We start from the raw sequence: 17,877 nt of genomic DNA, 5'->3' as shown, positions 1-17,877 counted from the left end.
ACGCAGAGACTTGGAACAAACGAGCGAAAACTGACTAACAATGTTCACACAGAAGACGAATCATGCACACAGAATACATAAACAGATAAGCTAATTCACTGAGACAAACTCTAAACTGAAGCCAGTCTGAATCAGCCATCAGCCATGAACAAACACAGGTCTTCAATTCAAATCGCCTTTGTTTTATTAATTGTTTATACATCACATGGGCAGCATGGGAACATCGTTACAAAAAGGGTTTTTACAAAAGGTAAAGTAAAGCATAAAAATACTTCACTGGGTAGAGCAGGAATGTGGTGAGCATAGACAATCTCTGCAGGAGCAGAAAAACTCTCAAGTGCTTTGAGAGAGGAGAGCTGGGGGAGGAGGAGAAAAGGGAACAGAAAAGGGGGGGGGGCGTTATAATTGATAGGATTTATCCTTGCTGTAGATTTGAATATTCAACATCGAGGAACACCACTTAATGCTGTTTACAACAAGCAGTACAGGAATGTTTACAAAACAACTGATCATCTTACACAATGCTCGCCATTATAAACATCATTGAAATCATCAGGGTTATGCTAATTCACTATATTCTCTCAGTGGCAATTTTCCTCTGATGTCACACACATGGCGCAAAGTGAAAATGCTGTAGAAATGTTGAACTGCAGTGTACAGTTGTATATATGTTTGCCATCTGTAATGTTCATCATTTTGCAGTTTTACAAATTGTCATATTCAGAAGTTAAATATAATATTTGATAACCTGTTGGTCAACTGTACACAAAAGATAATGTTAGCATTCAATGATCTCCTAGCTGTCATTAGGTTACTGGGACTTCAGCTGCTCAAGAGTCAACAGTAATATTAGCTAGGTGTCTAATATAAGCAGTTGTCTGGCATTGTAAATGGCTTGTCAAATATCTTGTTTAAGCTTGCAATAGCACAAATTTCCCTCAAGATTTTTGTTTTGCTGTTCAGTCGCTACAACGAAACTGAATGAAAGCAGTGTAATATTAAAGCAGTACTTGTGCTGATGTCAGAGTAAGATGGCCACTGAGCGAATATTGTCAATTGCTGAAGTATTTCTATAAGTTGATGTTTTGGTAGCACAGGACACCGTGCAACTCACAGTGCAACTCAATACATCAGAAATATGCTTTCAGCAGCAAGGTATCTAAAAACATCAAAGAATAAAGTAACAATTAAAGGCAGACAATTTACTGAAGCTTGTATTTACAAATTTTGGCCATTATTCAATTTGGCCTGTTTTGGTATGAAGTTCAACATGTAAAACTCTGGACCATCCTCTTATTCAACTCAGCTTGTTTATAGTGTGTGCTGAAAAAAGGCGTATACAATCAATTCTCATTGTGACAATGTTATGACGTGTGTGTAAGTTAAGGCCTCACTGTGGTCTTTAAAATACAAAAATACAACTCTAGAATACTACATTCACATATCTCTCGTAAAGTTACTACAATAGAAACAAGATCTATCTGTCTACTACAAAAGGTAAACATGAATTACAATTATTGACTCTAAACAAATCTTCAATAGAAAAATACATTCCCTTGTCAGGACCCTTTAAATGCTAAGACGTCTACACTGTAGTGTCCATGGGCTCGTCTGCCATACTAGAAACAACACTGACTGGGGTAGGATCTGTGCTGTCATCTTTCTTTGGGGATTCAGCAGATCCCGGTTCTTCTTCCTGCAGTTCCTTTTTGTTATTAGCTGGATGAGAACTGTGGTCCTCTACAATGTCATTGTCATTGGTTTGAGGCTTGGAGGAGGTATTGGTCAATGCTCCAGGGTGAGTTTTCATATGGCCCTGTTAATGGGAGACACAACACATTAGTCATTTACTCTGAAGTACAGAATAAAGAAATCTCTTGATGCAAAAAGCTATCTTCCTACAACTTCAACTTCAAAATCAGCAGTATCTATAACTCTTACCTTAAGTCCACTTCGGCTGGCATATGCCTTGCCACACTCCGAGCAACTATAGGGTTTGTCAGGGCGAGGAAGATGAGTGTCTTGTGCTTTTGTTGTGACAGAGGGCTCTGGGTCCTCTGAAGACTTTTCTGGCAAACTGTCACCCTCCTCTTTTTGAATGTCCCTCTCTGGCTCTGGATCCAAAGCTGGAAAAGACGTTTTTTGCGTAGTGGTCTCAATCTTGGCTTTGTTTTGGGTAGCATCTGCCTCTTGTGCCTCCAGCGGTTCACTCCCACAGGTATTCTCTCCTTCAGTGAAAGCTTCGGGGCTAGTCGGTGGGATAATTGCAGGTAAGGAGTTTTCAGCTAGGGGTTTGGGGTTAGAATCAGAACTTGTTGTGGGTTTGTTTGTTGAGCAAGCTTCATCGTTATTTATCCCCCCGCGCAAGATATCATTTTCTACTTCAGATTTAGAAACACATAAGGAAAGAGGTGCGTCATTCATCTCTGCATCTCCATTCACTGATGAATGAGAACTAACTATGGGTGCTTTGAAAGGGCTGGTGCTGCCTAGGTCAGGGTGATTCTTCTCCTCAGAGCTCATGGAGCTATTCATGGGGCTACCATTAGCTAGGGTGTTGTCTCCCATATGCAGGGGGTCCTCAGCTCCCGCTGAGGGGGGATTACGGGTCAGGGGTGGGCTTACACTGGGTGATGAGCCTTCTGATTCCTCCGTCTTCACAGAAGTAGCATCAGCAGCTGTGGATTGCTTAGAAGTAGACCCTGAGTTGAAAGTATCCATTGAGGACCTGGAGTTTGTTGTCAAGGCTAGAGGAAGGAGTTGAGGTGTTGTACTGACTGAGCCATTCTTGCCATCACTGAGGATGGCATTATGCATTTCTGGGCCGTCTTCAGGAGGCATGTCTTCATCGGGAGGTAATTGTCCACCTAGATGTAAGCGGATATGATGCTGAAGAACCAAGGCATTTGTGAACTTGCGGGGGCACAAGGGGCAGGAGTTCAAGGCACGGGAGTTAGCGGGTCTTGCACGGTGAGTGGCCAGGTGGGCCCTAAGACTGCCCTTTGTGGAGAATGACCGACCACACAGCTTGCAAGGGAACGGGCGCTCTCCCAGATGTGTGGCCTGATGCAATCGCAGAGCTCTTGGGCAGCTGAGGACACGCAGACACACTCCACATTGATTAGCAGCTTGGGTCGTAGGAAGAGAAGGGGTGACTGTAGTTGTGCCAGAACCTGAGACTGCCTGGCTGGAGAATAGTCCAACAGCATTGGCACTAGGGCTTAGGCCAAGAGCAGCCAACATTTCCCTGCGATAGGCACTGGAGGTGGTGCTCAGGTCATAGCCATGGGTGTCCCCATTGGTCTCAGCAGAGGTTGTTGAGGAGGTGGAGGAAGAAGAAGAGGCCCCTCCCTGTGGCTGCTTTTCAAGTTTCTGTACCAGCCGTTGCAACTTGGAGGTGTCAGAAGTTTGGCTAGAGGCGGTGGGAGAGGATGAAGAAGGGGAGGAGGTTGATGGTTTCGGGAAGGGGGGAAAGGGAAAGGGTAGCTGATGAGCAGAAGAGAGGTGGGAGTTGGATGGGTGGCCTGGGGGTCGGAGAAGTGCAAGGTGGTGAGCAGAGGCACCCCCAGGGAAGAGAATCTTGGGTAGGTGGGCCAGCTGAGAGTATGCTGAAGTTGTATGGAGGGTGGAGTGAGGAGGTGTGTTTTCATCAAATCGCTGCTGCTTTGCTCCTTTGAAATGGTTCCCCATGGAGGACGAAGATGAGGACGAAGAAGGCAATGCAGTGCTTGATGCGCTGGTGGTAGATGCAGCTGAGGCTCTGTTCAGCTGTAGCAAGGAATGGGCAGTGGACAGCAATGCCATGTCCACTGATGGTGGCAGAGGTAAGGAGGAATTTGAAGGCCGAGTAGATGCACCAGACAGGAACCCTAAAGCCATGTTATCTGGCACCCCAGGAATGCTGCCTTTCACTCCATTAAATGACTCATCTTCATCGGCCCGTCGTTTTCTCCTTCTCTGGATGGCACCAGAAGAAGGGCCACTCTGGGTTTGCTCTGACAGTGCAGGGGGTAGCAGTGACAGGGACAGCTCAGGGTTCTGCTCTCTGTGACGCAGAAAATGGGCTTTGAGGTTCCCTCTGGTTGTAAACCGGCTTAAGCAGACTGGACACTGGTAGGGCCTTTCACCTGTATGTGACCTCAGGTGGATCTGAAGTGATGAATCACTGCTTAACACCTTCCCACAAAAACGGCACATGTGTTGAGGGCGTCCTGCGGAGGAGGCAGAGCCCAAGGAGGAGCTAGGCTGGAGATCCTGGGAAAGGCTGGTGGTTGGAAGGGGAGGAGTTGGAAAACTGATACCATTGCTGTGACCAAATGAGGGGTTGTTGGATGATTTCTCATGGAGGTAACGTGGTGGCAAACCCAGTGACAAGGACAGAGGATGCAGGGAAGCAACAGAGGAGCTGATAGAAGATGCAAGAGATGAGGAAGAGGTAGAGGAGGATGTAGCTCTGCTACCATTGACATTTGAAGCACCTGATTTGGGAACGGATGAGTGGTGGTAGAGGGAAGTTTGAAGGCCACTCAACAGCGATGATGCTGTGGTCATTGGTGTGGCAGTGGAGGGGTGTGTTGGTGATGATGATGCAGCTCCTGTAGACCTCTGGTTGGTGTCTGCACTACTTGACTGTGTGTTATTAACTTGACCAAAGACAGCTCCTCCAAGCCTTAGAACATGCCTACATATTTCCTCTGTTATCTGCATCTGGTGGATTTGCCTTTGCTGTAAAACCCTCAGCTCCTCAAGCAGTACAGCCAAGGTTGGCGGAACCTGGATCTGTCCCTGTTCTCCGGGAGAGCCGAGGTTCTGCTGCTGGCCTGGGCTCAAGCTTTCGTGGTGAGGTGGCACACACTGAGAGGAAGAGGAGGATGAAGAGGAGGAGGTAGTGGTTGTGGCTGAGCTGCCCATCGCCGGGGAGGTCATGGTGGAGTGAGAGTTTCCTTGGTGGGCCAGGTTGTGGGAACCTGAGGTTTGACCAATGGGAAGAGGTGAGTGAGTCTGTGATGACAGCGAGGGGTGAGGAAAGTCTGGAGAGAGGGAGGAGTGGGTGTTTGGGAGGGAGGTGGTGAAGGGGGCAATGTGGCTGGGCCAGTGGGGAGGAGGCGAGCTCTCGCTGGGTAAGGAGGGCGCGTGGAGCCCACCAGGGGATGGGCGAGGGGCCAGAGGCGGCTGGCAATCTTGGAGAGAGGTGGGGGAGGAGGAGGAAGATCCTGATGAGGTCACTTCTGAGCCAAGAGACATGGAGGGTGACTTCATGCCCAGGTGTTCTTCTGAGGATGACAAAGCAAAGTAAAATATTTAAGACTAAAACTTTTCAATTTGTTCCTTTAAAGGGACATTATTATAACATTTCAAATTTACAATATCAGTAAAAAAAAAAATATCCAGGTGTGTAAATTACTCAAAACATTTAGCTTCATTTAGATTATGTTTATTTCATTGCTTCCAGTTATTGTTTACAAAGGTTCTTTGCAAAATTGGTATGCAAACCAAATGATCCTGTGATTCCAAAAAGGGTCCTGAATGGCTTTGGACAAGAAGAAGACAAACAAGTGGACGATACTCTGCAGTCTATGAGTCTTTGTCATGTCTTGTCTCAATCTGTGCTCTACGGAGCAAAACTACTCAAACATCTTGCACACACAAAAAAGCTTACAGGCCACCTTGCTGCTATGGCAACACATTTTAGAGTACAATGGGCATCACCAAGACAACCCATAACCCCTCTTAACCCACCCCCTCCTTACTGCAGTTACGTCTTTCATCTCCCTATTCACCCTTCCCCCCTTACGTCACAGTGGAGGTCAAGGGTCAGGCCATGCTAAGGGTTCTGGGCACTGTCCAGACACTCTGATTGGTCAACTAATCTGACCTCTGCAGCCCAGGGGTCAAATTCTTTCAGAATCTTGAGCACAGAGTGAGAATGAGTAAAAAGAAAAAGAAGGGGGAGGGTAACAACAATGAACAGACTTACTATTCCCTCCTGGAGAGATATAGTGATGGAATGAAAGACTGTACCTGTGAAATTCCTTTTTGTGACTTCTAAACAAACTTTCACATGCCGGGAACCAAAAACTATCTCCTGAAGTAAACTTTCATTTGTACCTGTACAAAGACTGGTGCGCTGGTTTGAATATTTGCATTTCAGAACAAGTGCAGGAGCAATCTCTCTTTGCCCTCTGAATACTTTTATTCTCAATCCCCCCCCCCCCTGTTTGAGGAGACCAAGTGTGTAGGGTATACAGTCAATAGGGTTGGGGGGCAAGAACAAGGGAGAAAGAAAGGGGGGAGGGAAGTACTGAGAATGTGAAAAAGGGGAAAGAGGGGTGCATAGGAGAGTAAGGCATGGACTTAGGGTAAAAGGGGAAGAGAATAGAAGGGTGGAAGATTAATCTTCACCAAAAACACAGCCCCCCACCCCCCATGCACCTTATTGTTTACAAATAAGAGAGTGCTCTATACTTATCAAAGACCTCCAGCAGTCAGCGCTGAGCAGCCTGTTGGTTTCCTGGAGGACGAACAGCTCATGAAAATGGCCACTGATGTATGTTAGTTAATCCTACTCTATTCACTTCAGAGGGACAAGTTTATTGGCCCCGACCAAATTGCCTTAGGCCTCCATTTAGTCGGGCCCATTACAGTGAATGACAAAGGGGGGGGGGGGGGGTGTTCTTTACTTGACAAACTCAAACATTTTAATTCCGATCAATCAAATCAGGTACATTTTGTAGGAATGTGGCCATGCATAAATGCATTTGTGAAAAAGGTAGAAATCAGCGATACGGAACCATTCTCTGAATGCAAATCTAAATTCGAACCAAAGTTCTATGAATATGTATGAAAATGTTATGGCCTAAAGAGAATTCTCCATGCATAGATTGGCGCGATCTGGTTGCAGGATCCCTCTCTGAAGAATTCCCAAAGATAAAAAGGCATGCACATTCGTAAAGATGTTTACTCACCGTTGGATAGCAACCTTGGGCCCCCCGGATCCGCGTTAACGAGATGCTGGGGTCGCTTCTGCTTCCGGCGTGACATGATTCACGGCGAGTCAGACAGAGTGGGGGGCATCAGTCGGTTGAATTGCACCATACGCACGTTTTTGCGCACTGAGAAAGCGCTCCTGAAACCATCCAAACTTCGAAACTTCAGCAACCCCTTGGATTAGACGGGAAATTTCAAAGTTACCTGTATGATGACTTTTGAATGTAATAAACTCCAAAAATAAAGAAAGGTGTTGGGAAATCCGCAGGTCTGTCGCACCGTGTCATATGAAGCCACAGAGAGCGCGTGTGTGGCTTTTCTAAAGTCTCTTCTCCCCAAAAAAACTTGTCCAAATTTGCGCCCCTCCTCTCCCACTGCTGCCCCGCTGTATGCACATACAGGGAACACACACACTCATACAAACACACACACACACACACACATCATACACACACACACACACACACACACACACACACACAGAACCACTCCTTGTTCTTCAATGATATTTGCATTTCAATGGCGTGTAACACACAGTCTCCCTGCTTCTCTCTTTCTCTCCAGCTTTAGTTTTTCTTTAAACATTCTCGCAGCAACTAGACAGCCTATACTTTCATTAAAACATGACAATTAGGTGTCAAAGCCATTGGATCCCCAAAACACATTTGAATGGATCTGACAATTTGCTTTTGGGAACATAAAGGCCTAAATCATTACTTGAAGTGAATTTAATCAAACTATGCAATAACGTGTCTTAACTAAGTCTCACAGGAGGTGACTTATCGATTTCTTTTAAAGACCACCAAGTGAACTGCACCTTTTTTTTTTTTTTGTATTCCTTGCAAAGTGCATAATAATGACATTAAAATCGAAAAGCTTGACTGGCAGGTGATGTCAATCAGCAAAAGTAAAATAATACAACATAATTATGACGGGTGAGTTGTCAGGCGATTTTGCCAGCCTTTGATTTGCATAGGGCCAATTATAAACAAAACTGCAGTGAGTGGCTGTGTGCAAGAGGGGCCACACAGTCCTCCTATGTGCATGCATGTATTTCGTGTGTTATCGCCAGGCGCATAATACCCCCACCCCTCTTACTCGCCCCACACAAAAAAAAAAGCATCTTACATTGGAGCTCTATTTAAAAGGCAGAGAATAGATGGGAATCTTTGACAATGGCGTGCTGGACACAGTTGAGTGAGCATCTCCCCTCTCTCACTATGAACCCCCGGATCCACTGCTGCAAAGCACAATGCCGCTCTTTCACCCCCCGCCTTTACTCCTGTACCACGTGGAGAAACGGATAAAAGAGAGCGAGAGAAAAAGGGGGGAAGGTGGAGGAGGAAGATGGAGGTGGTGTGGGGGGGGTATTTAAGTAGGTATCTCACATTATAGGCCTGTATCCACTCAAAGGCTGCGTAAGAAAAAAAAAGGTGTAACCCACTTTGATTTTCAGAGGGGAAATAGCCTAACTCGTGTTTTTCTTTAAACTGGGCTGCTTTAGAAAGTGTATGCCCTCATCTAAACAAATAAATAGAACATTTAAATGTAGAAAAGTGTCATATTTATGACTAGAAGACTCACAAGATAAGTAAATTAGCAGTGCGACACTTTAAAGATAAACTATATCCTTTTATATGCTTCAAGATGTCTGATTTCTGATATTGCAGATTTGTAGACACGTTGTTGGTACATTTCTTTTTAAAACAAATCTATATATAAGACGAAATGTTTACGCAATTTTACGTTGCCATTCTGTGACGTCATTAAGGTGCGTGTAAAGCTCTAACTGCTGCTCACCGAAGTCCTTCTGGTAGGTTTAAAAAAAAAAAAAAAACGAATTCACGAAAAATAACCGGTTAAGGTATCCGTGCAAGTTTCGCTAATATATGGTTTTAAAAACAAAAGGTGTTCCTTCACAATGAGGAAATTGACTTTGGAGAAAGTTGAGCCAACTGCTCATATTCACGGCAGTTGATGTAGCATTAAGCTAGCTTTACAAGGCTTATTTACTAAGAAATAATCTCATAAACACTTAAATGAGGTTATTTATTTATTAAGTTATTTCATTGTTATTAGTTTTAGAATTGGCAACCATACAGAATTCATATTTAATCTGCTATTTTTGTTGTAAACAGACATAAATCAAATCCTTGATTGTTTTGGCGGAGAACATTTAGTGTAACTATTAGTACAATATGCTATTTAAATGTTTCTTCTGCTTGTAATTTCGGTTTTCTTAAGGACTGAAGGGCGATGTTAGCCCAAAATGTACTTTTTATACAGTTTATTATTCATCATGAATCAAAATGAAGAGGTTGTTCTTAATAAATCATGATGTTGTACCCAAATAAAATCATTGATAGCCCCATTCAGTCAGTAAACTAGATTCTTTAAAATGTCTACACACTGAACCTGACAGCTTCAATATGTCTTGAAAAAAGGCCTAACATTCTTGAACCCTTCTTAAACTGTCATGTCAAGTGTGGTATGTGATAAGGCCAAACAAAGTGTTTTTTATTTCCATTGTTAAGGTCTCTGAAAAACTCAAAACGTATGTGATTGTTTTAAAAACAACACACTTGCCTCACTTTTTAATGAAACTGCACTGTTCTTTTCAGCCTCGACCATGTCTGTCTGTGATGTTACACTGCTGTGTAACTACCCAAAGTGCCGAACCAAGCTGAGTGGCTTCGCCTGGGTCACAGCGTGCTCGCATGCTTTCTGCGATCAGCACGGGTCCGGTGAGTTCAGCCGCTCCCCCGCCATCTGTCCAGCCTGCTCCTCTGCGCTGTCAGGGAAGCTGGACATAGTGAGAACAGAGCTGTCACCTTCTGAGGAGTACAAAGCCATGGTGCTGGCAGGTCTGCGACCTGACATAGTCTTGGACATTAGTGCCAGAGCTTTGGCCTTCTGGAGCTATCAGGTCATATTTTATACTTTTATATGTGTATGAACATGTAGCTTTGCACCTGTTCAATGCAAAAGTGCCCCCTTTCAACATGCAACATCAGTTTATTCTTTTAAAAACAGGTCCATCAGGAGCGTATGTATCAAGAGTACAGTTTCTCAAGAGCGGCGGTCCGGCTGAAGCAGTTGGAGAAGATGTTGAGCCAGCAGAATCAGAGCAGAGAGCTGGAGCTCACCGCCATGAGAGGGGAAATCGCCTCCCAGAAGAAAGTAAACCACAATTCTCAAACTGAAGTGGTGATTAACATTTGAATAAGGCCTTAAAAACAGTTTTTAAATCTTTGCTGTATTTGTAAAACCATTGAGAAGATTTTACTAAGGGCCTTAAGGGGTGGATGAAAGAGTGGAACATCTATGGTCATTATCTCTTCCTCTTTCTGAACCTTAAACGATGTAAGAATACAAGAAGCTGCAGTAAATGTTGTACAATGGTAGTTAAATCTTTTATCTATTAGCATGATGAATATACCAGTAATAATTTGGTCAGTATTCTATTTGACAACACAGTTTTTTATGTAGACAATGAAAGTGATTTAACTGGCATTAATATCTGACAATCTTAACTTGTAGGTACATTTGGTGATTCAAGTTAAAGGGAAAAACCATGATTGTCTAAAACGTGTTTTCCCTCAGGTGATGGAGGAGTATAAAAGGCAGTACGGTGAGGTGTCTGAAAGGCTGATGGAAAGGAATAGGCAGTACCAGAAACTACGGGGGCTGTATGACTCTCTGAGGCTGCGCAGCATGGTGGTGGGGGAAAGAGAAAGGCCGACACAGCCAGGACATCACGATTATAACACTGGTAGGACCATTTCAAATCAGAATAATTCCATTACCGGTTTAAAGGTACAGATCTCCTTTAGTTCAGGAGATATACATTTGATGTTTTACATTAAAATAGGTGAAGGTGGATTGTTTGTGGATGTTGGGAATGATACACTTAATTTCTTTCCTTCAATTCACTTTTTCTTAATGTTTAAAACAAGCGCTGTACAAAACAAGAACTGATAACAGCTCAAGTAGAGGAATGTGTTTGTACGATGAAAAGCTTGCAAACAGTTTTGTTTTTAAGTTCAAAGTTGATGTTTATGACAAACTTTTTGTTACCTCAATACCTTTCAGTAAAAATCCAGCAGTATGAGAATGTAACTTTGCGCTCTGCAAAGCTACAATCAGCATCTTTGCTGAATGTTCCAGACTAAAACAGGACTCAATTGATTAATTAGACCATTTTTTAGTCAATACTAGAAATGATCATGTGTTGCAGCCAATTATACACACTAAATACTAAATACACTTGACAAGAACAGAAGTAAGCTTCTAATTAAAACACCAATAATCTGCTGACAGTATCACTTAAATTCATTGAACATGTGACAGATATTTAAGTGGTTTTCCTGAGAACTTAAGGGTGTTGTTAAATCAGCAGTGTGGTGCTCACTTATTAATGAGAGCAGGAAGGAAGCACAGCAAGAATGATGTTAAAAACACAGCTGTAGGTGTCTGTAAAGAAGAAGGGGCCACTCAGAAGGAACAGTAGGAGTAATGAGCTGATTGTCTATGTCAAGGAATTTTGATCTGTTTGAACAATGAGAAACATCCATCAACCCCTTGTGTGTCACCAAGGGTTGGCTCGGCAGGCCATTCCCCAGAGAAGCCCTCAGTTCCTCTCGTTGGGTCTAGATGGGGACAGTAGATTCTTCTCCTGCCTGGAGGCTGACGGAGCCAAAACCTTCTTCCAGTTCAGCTCCCCAGCCCAAGATTGAGGCCGACCGCTCATAAAGAAGAACTGAGACAGCAGCGGCTTGTATACAGAATGTGGCATATTCACTTCTCTGTTCTCACTATTTATCCATACATTCATTTTTTTCAGTGTTCTATGGTTTAAAGATTTAGGTGGCTTGTTCGTGTTGATTTGGGTGAGGGGGGCATTTGTCGCAATTTTTCAGCGTAACCAAAATTTGACCTAAAAAGGATTGAAATAAAAAAATGTAAGCATTCATTTTGGTATCCACTGAAGTGAACATATTGTGTTAGTCACTAACTATTTATCACAAACTCCTGTGAGATTGTGTCGGATTTAGCTTTAGTTTTTTATTAAAACAACTTTGAAGGACTTTGAGTCACTATCAGTGCCATGTTTCTCCAGTAATTCTCATGTCTGGTTTATATCTTAAATGCTTAGTTTCAGGGGTTTGGGTAAGTGATGAGCCCAACCTTAACCCTAAAAGACAATAAATGCATATTTTCAGGCAATCAAACCACAGAAAATGCTTTCTTCTGACTTCCGACCATAGCTTCCGACACAGCTAACATATGAATGAAATGATGAATAATTATATTTTCAGGGTTGTAAAATAACGAAACCTATCTTTTAAAATAAACTCCTCAAAAAAAGTTTGGAAACATTATTTTGGTCAATTATTTCACCACTTTAATAATACTAATTGGTGTTGTATTTTATATCGTTGGAAAGCCTTATTAGTCACTTTTACAACGAGGTATAACTTGTAAGGATCGTGCATTCGTGAATTGAGCAACACAGCTAAACGTGTGGGTAGCGCCCTAAAAAAAATGTGCCAAAATCCCCTGTGTAGTTAGTGTAGTTCTAAATAAACACTTTCATAAAGACATATGACATTGTTATATGTCATCACATTTGGAAAAGCAATTATGAAAATTACAGTCAATCTAATCTAACAAATGAAGTTTCAGTTTCAGGGTCTGGGTTTATACATGCAACCTTTTTGTTACAGCTTACATAGATAAATGAATATTAGGATTATAATATTAATAACACCTGTGCTTTCCTACTTAAGACAGGTAAACATGTCAGCTGTCTGTGTTTTTAAAACACCACACAAAAGAAATCTGGTTGAGACAGAAGGGTTTTTATCAGTGTAAACAGAAGTAATCATTGTGACAGAATACTCTCATCCTCCCAGGTTTCTTTATTTCTCCATGAACTCGTTGTTGTCTCCTTAAAATAATACAAAAAGAAATATTTATAAATATAAACAAAGTGTCTCCCTACATACAAAGACACGGGGTGAAATCTATTTACAGGACATCACATAAAACCGGCACAAACTTTAGAAACTTAACACCTCCATTAGTGTCCAAACTTGTGTTCAAATTCAAAATTTGGTCCTCTTGCTTGTTGTCGGGCTCATTCGCTCTGTGGTTTGTAGCTGACGGAGGCAGCAATCTGACTGTGGATGTTTTGCTTCTTCCCGTTGACAATGAGGAGCAGAGGAGAGTCCACTCTTATACTTCGGAAGTCGAACGACTGCCAGACAGAGGAAATATAAAAGTTATAGCATTTAGAAAGACATTTCTTTGCACATTTGAACAGCAAAGAGACACACTGACCTCATCTTTATGGGTTATGCTGTTCCGTTTGACCTGAGGTTCAGGAATGACTACAGTATCTCCTATCAGGACGCCCCAGCTGTCCGCAGTGTTGTACACCATCACCACTATACACGTCTCCTCGCTGTCCACCATACCGAACGTGCTGCAGAAACAAAGTTTTTTTTACAACACCACTCAAAAAGTCCAGAGGCGTTTCTCCACCTCAAACCAGCAAGTTCAGTAGATAAAGTTGCACTCACAAGGCCATGCGACCCTCAGTGGCCAAGCTGAACACCACCTTGCCCAGAGCGGCCTCCCCAGGGTGAAGACCGTGCGTGAGGGAGGAAAGCATTCTGGGCTCCAGGCTGCCAACACGGCCTGTTGGGGAGCGGAACTGAGGGGAGGAGCAGGGGCCCAACGCTGAGGTGTTGAGGGTGGAGAGCATCGTCCGTAACCGACGAGCCTTCACCTTCCCCTGAAAAGATGGACACACTGATGGTTAGGGATGATCAAAAGATAGTGCTGCCATCTAGTGGTGGAGTAGTAGATCTTTTTTTGTAAAAAAAGGTATACCATAAAATTGTATACTTCAACTAAAACAATTATATATATATATATATATATATATATATTATATTATATTATATTATATTATATTAAATCTAAATTTGGCAAGTTGATTACAAAAGTAGAAAAATACTCATATTTATACTTAAATAAATTTCTTATTTTTAAAAAAGTGTAAAAAAAAGTATATTTTGTTAATTCCAGTTTTTGTCTTACATTTTTACATTACCTCTTCATGACCTTGTTGCAATTTGCTACAATATCATTACTTTCTATCTTTTTGTAATGTTGAATCCATGACTGGTTTTGGTTTTCTAAAATCCACGTTGAGTTTCTTTCTTCAAAGCTGAACTTCAATGTTTTCCAAAATTGTGTCAGTTATTTAGTGACGTAAAATCAGAGCCGATCCTACGACTCAACTGACTCACAATCAATGTGGAAACACTAGAAGTATGTGGAGGTGACACAAAAATGTTACATTTTGTACTTTTGCCTTTAGAACCTTATTCAATTGTTTCTAAGTCAGTATAATTGTAAGTATTGTCTGTTATATAATCATTACACAAGTTTTAAAAACAACACAGTATGCCGTGAATGTGATCCTACCTTGTTCTGTATGAGCTCTGTGACTTTCCTTAGATACTCAAGCAGCTGCTTCTCTCTCTCCGGAGGCTCCTCCCAGCTAGGGTCGAGTGCCGCTGCTCGGCTGTAGCCCTCCAGCGCCGAGCCGAAGATCTCCTCGTACTGGAACAGAGTGGACCTGTTGAAATGCAACTCTGGGTAGCAGGAGGCAGCTCTGTCCACTTTCTCCTGCAGACAGGAAAGAGGCAAGTAAACACTAGTCCAATCGGTGGGATTAGTGCTGGTGGACTTCATCAAACATTTTTAATGCTGAATACTCACAGATTGTGCGTAGGCACTTAAAGCTTGTTGAGACAACTGTGGATTCTGACCACATGAGAAGAACAGGGACACATAAGCATTTCCCAGGATATCTGGAACAAATACAAAAATATTTATACATTGATGACAATATATTTGAGAGAGAATGAGGATTCATATAAATACTTAAATCGCTGCTCCTATTGCAGTTAACCTTTACTCATATTTGTTTGACGATTAACCTTTTAAATGCCACAAACATAATGGATCAGACCACAGTAAACCAAACCACTCTACATGTTGAGTGTTGGATTTCTGAAGGCAGAAATCAACTCAGTAGTGAGCATACTCTCTATTAATATTTCATAAAAAAGGTTCTTACAATTTTTTCTTTAACATTTATAATAATAAGACAAAAGAAGAAGATTGTATTAGAAATTAAACATCAAAAAGAGAAAAATAATAGACCTGCAATATATATATAGTGTGTAATTTTATATAAATTATTCTGACTTTGAAAACTCTTTACCCTCGTGTTTTACAAACTTGATTATTTTTAGTTTAGAATGACATTTTTGGATGATACAGATATTAAATGCTGCCAATGAAGTGCCACAGTCTAAGCTTTTATTTTGAAATCTGTGGAGCAATATGTCTAATTGCTTGCACAGATATAAGCCTATGCACGCTCTAAAAAGTCTAATATTTTGTCGTTGACATACTAGATTGGATAATTAAGTTGAACTTTATTCTAACGATGTGAAACAAACAGCTCCCTCATTGCAGACAGAAAACAGTAATACTTTCAACAAGCTCATTGCAGTCATATTATCTGTTTACTAAGAAGAACCCAGGCGCTCTTCTACTCACACCAGGACATCCCGTCTGTAACATCCAGCTGCACCGCCTGTCTGGCCATGTCAACACTCTCCATAACCTGCTTTCCATGCGCATCCCTGTCCACTGCTGGCAGCTGTCTCAGCACCATGGACAGGTTACGAAGAGACACTTTGTTCTTACTCTGCCAAGGTGGAAGATAAGCAAAGTCGCATAAGTGAATTGTTAAAAAAAAAAACATGCGTCACGATTTCAGTTAATTTACTGTTTGTGCTTTTCAACGTCAAAGACACACGCCTGACAAGAAAATGTAGCTTTGATGTGTTCAAAACCAAACATGTCACCCTCACTTTCTTGTCTCTTTACCTGTTGCAAGGCTCCAGTGAAGCAGTTCTTAGCACCAATCAGATCTCCTTTTTTCCAGTACTGCTCCCCTAATGTGTTCCAGCCGTCCACCAGGCCCGGCTCCAGCTTCACAGCGCGGGAAAGGCACTCTTCTGCTACAGCACTGAAGTCAGGAGCTACATTCAGACACCTGCCCTTTAGCAGCAGAAACTCTGCTTTGTGTTTTAAATCATCTAGAAACACAAGAGGGACAGTTGGCTTAATTGATATCCAATCTCAAATTGAAGTCTGGACTGTAATTGTGTAAGTGCAGCGCTCACCTTCTTTCTCCTCCAGCTTCTTCAGTGTCTTTTCTGTCTCCTGTGCGACATCGCTTTGTTTTCTCCCAGCCTCCTCCTCACTGTGCGACTCAAAATAGCAATCTCTGAAATTATACAGGTCATCCACGAGCTCCTGTGATGGGGAGGGAGGGTTGACGGTAAGTACAAGTGGTTGAATCCTAAAGTATTTAAAAATAGATCAAAGGTCTCACAGCTACGTCTACCTTTAGTAAAAGACTGAGTTGGTTTTAAACTGGGACACCAAAATTCCAAATCAACATTGTAATCATATCAAAATGTACAACATTTACATTTTTAACCAATTTCACACATGAAGATCAGGACACGATTTGAATGATTAAGCCTGTTATTTTAACAGCAGTACAATACAATTATACATACATTTCATGTAGCATCATTGAGATGACACCTGGGCTTCAGATGTAATGTTTTAACAGAACATTAAAGAGTATTGGGTTTGAAAGAAGACAAAGAAACATAAGACGCATTGACTTGCGTTCTGAGGATTGTAGTAGTCTGGACTTGGTATAAAAACTAGACCAGGGATGGGTGACAGCAAGGGCCACATTCATTTAATCCTCACTTGCCAGAGGGCCAAATTAAACGATCACAGTCAATTATGTCTCAAATTTAACTCAACATACACCAGTGATCAAATATTATTATGGACATATTTCTGGTTTTCATGATTTCATGGCAGATTTCATCATGTTTTCTTCATGTTAATTGATGTGTAAAAAATGAACCTGAGGGCCACGTTGAGGGTTGATGGGGGCCGCATGTGGCCCACCCCCTGAACTAGACTATAAGATGTGTACTGTACTTTTTGCAAGTGCTATACATAATAGATATTAACTTCTAACAGAATATAATAACTATAGTAGTGTAAATAATAAAAGTAGTATGTATCCTGCTCATGCAAACCTTCATTTGTCAAATGTTAAAATAATATTGTGTATGTTATTGATTAAGGATTATGACTTCAGAGAGCATACCTGCATCCATACCAATTATGTTTGATGCAATAGACAATCTGCTGACTCAGTTAGAGCAGGAGATGCAGTGGATGCTCGGTGCAGTTAAATGTCGCAAAATAGACACAAAAAAAACAAAAAACTGCACACTATCAAAACTAAAGGAAGGGCACCTGTACAGGTCTGCTACTTTGAGCCTGTTGTTATAGTAACGAGTATCTAAGGACATGTAAAACCAGCAAAGCGTGACAGAAATACAATTCTTATTTGAAGGGGAAGTCAACAAAACGTAGAGGCAGCGGAGTGTGATATAAAAAGGGATCGGTACCTTCAGAGCTTGTAACTCTCCACTCTTCTCGTCCTCCGCCATCTTTGCGTTAGCGAGATAAAAAAAAAAAAAAAAAAAAAAAACAGCGAAGAAGAAGGAGGAGGAGGAGGACTGATGTGGGGAAAGAAATGTGTTAAATATAACCTTACAATTCAAATGATATGATGAAATGATAGAAAACAGACATTTTCTCCAGAAATAGAACCAGTTCACGACATTTAAGACACACAACACAGGCCTTTTAATTCCAGTTACATCGGAAGTTGAGTGTAAACCGTTTCCTAAATGAGTC

At 41.9% G+C, this 17,877-nt stretch overlaps 3 protein-coding genes across 4 annotated transcripts; 1 reads left to right on the top strand and 2 right to left on the bottom strand.

The window, feature by feature from the left end:
• Positions 1–153: 153 nt before the first annotated feature.
• si:ch211-212k18.5 (sal-like protein 2) lies at positions 154–7,575 on the bottom strand. Its single transcript, XM_020649259.3, has 3 exons — positions 6,966–7,575; positions 1,942–5,273; positions 154–1,816 (listed from the first exon to the last, which is right to left on the bottom strand). The coding sequence occupies exons 1-3, from the start codon at positions 7,039–7,041 to the stop codon at positions 1,586–1,588; spliced, it is 3,639 nt and encodes a 1,212-aa protein (XP_020504915.1). The 5' UTR covers positions 7,042–7,575; the 3' UTR covers positions 154–1,585.
• Positions 7,576–8,748: 1,173 nt separating this feature from the next.
• Positions 8,749–11,959, top strand: LOC109995521 (E3 ubiquitin-protein ligase CCNB1IP1). Of its 2 annotated transcripts, none has more exons than XM_020649262.3 (5): positions 8,749–8,800; positions 9,609–9,913; positions 10,021–10,167; positions 10,591–10,759; positions 11,584–11,959. In XM_020649262.3, exons 2-5 carry the CDS (start codon positions 9,617–9,619, stop codon positions 11,721–11,723), a joined length of 753 nt encoding a protein of 250 aa, XP_020504918.1. In that variant the 5' UTR covers positions 8,749–8,800; positions 9,609–9,616; the 3' UTR covers positions 11,724–11,959. The 2 variants fall into 2 exon arrangements, with proteins under 2 accessions (XP_020504918.1, XP_029136136.1); XM_029280303.2 differs by having other exon boundaries at positions 10,021–10,194.
• An 868-nt stretch (positions 11,960–12,827) lies between these two features.
• On the bottom strand, positions 12,828–17,853 carry ttc5 (tetratricopeptide repeat domain 5). The gene is made up of 9 exons (XM_020649286.3): positions 17,586–17,853; positions 16,263–16,395; positions 15,964–16,175; positions 15,631–15,781; positions 14,782–14,873; positions 14,485–14,688; positions 13,572–13,786; positions 13,330–13,474; positions 12,828–13,246 (listed from the first exon to the last, which is right to left on the bottom strand). The coding sequence occupies exons 1-9, from the start codon at positions 17,625–17,627 to the stop codon at positions 13,127–13,129; spliced, it is 1,314 nt and encodes a 437-aa protein (XP_020504942.2). The 5' UTR covers positions 17,628–17,853; the 3' UTR covers positions 12,828–13,126.
• Positions 17,854–17,877: the final 24 nt, after the last annotated feature.

The sequence above is a fragment of the Labrus bergylta genome, chromosome 22 (assembly GCF_963930695.1).
Source record: "Labrus bergylta chromosome 22, fLabBer1.1, whole genome shotgun sequence".
Classification (NCBI taxonomy): Eukaryota; Metazoa; Chordata; class Actinopteri; order Labriformes; family Labridae; genus Labrus; species Labrus bergylta.
The sequence above is the reverse complement of the archived record's forward strand: the minus strand, read 5'-3'. Positions and strand labels throughout refer to the sequence as shown.

What these genes read in the sequence shown, in the direction of transcription:
- si:ch211-212k18.5 (XM_020649259.3), bottom strand. Translation starts at nt 7,041, where the DNA reads ATGTCACGCCGGAAGCAGAAGCGACCCCAGCATCTCGTTAACGCGGAT. An exon ending in CCCAAGGTTGCTATCCAACG is followed by an intron (nt 5,274 to 6,965) that starts GTGAGTAAACAT and finishes TGTCATCCTCAG; the next exon opens with AAGAACACCTGGGCATGAAG. An exon ending in CCAGCCGAAGTGGACTTAAG is followed by an intron (nt 1,817 to 1,941) that starts GTAAGAGTTATA and finishes TCCCATTAACAG; the next exon opens with GGCCATATGAAAACTCACCC.
- LOC109995521 (XM_029280303.2), top strand. Translation starts at nt 9,617, where the DNA reads ATGTCTGTCTGTGATGTTACACTGCTGTGTAACTACCCAAAGTGCCGA. An exon ending in TGGCCTTCTGGAGCTATCAG is followed by an intron (nt 9,914 to 10,020) that starts GTCATATTTTAT and finishes TTTTAAAAACAG; the next exon opens with GTCCATCAGGAGCGTATGTA. An exon ending in ACAATTCTCAAACTGAAGTG is followed by an intron (nt 10,195 to 10,590) that starts GTGATTAACATT and finishes GTTTTCCCTCAG; the next exon opens with GTGATGGAGGAGTATAAAAG.
- ttc5 (XM_020649286.3), bottom strand. Translation starts at nt 17,627, where the DNA reads ATGGCGGAGGACGAGAAGAGTGGAGAGTTACAAGCTCTGAAG. An exon ending in GAAGCTGGAGGAGAAAGAAG is followed by an intron (nt 16,176 to 16,262) that starts GTGAGCGCTGCA and finishes TTGTGTTTCTAG; the next exon opens with ATGATTTAAAACACAAAGCA. An exon ending in GCATAACCCATAAAGATGAG is followed by an intron (nt 13,247 to 13,329) that starts GTCAGTGTGTCT and finishes TCTGTCTGGCAG; the next exon opens with TCGTTCGACTTCCGAAGTAT.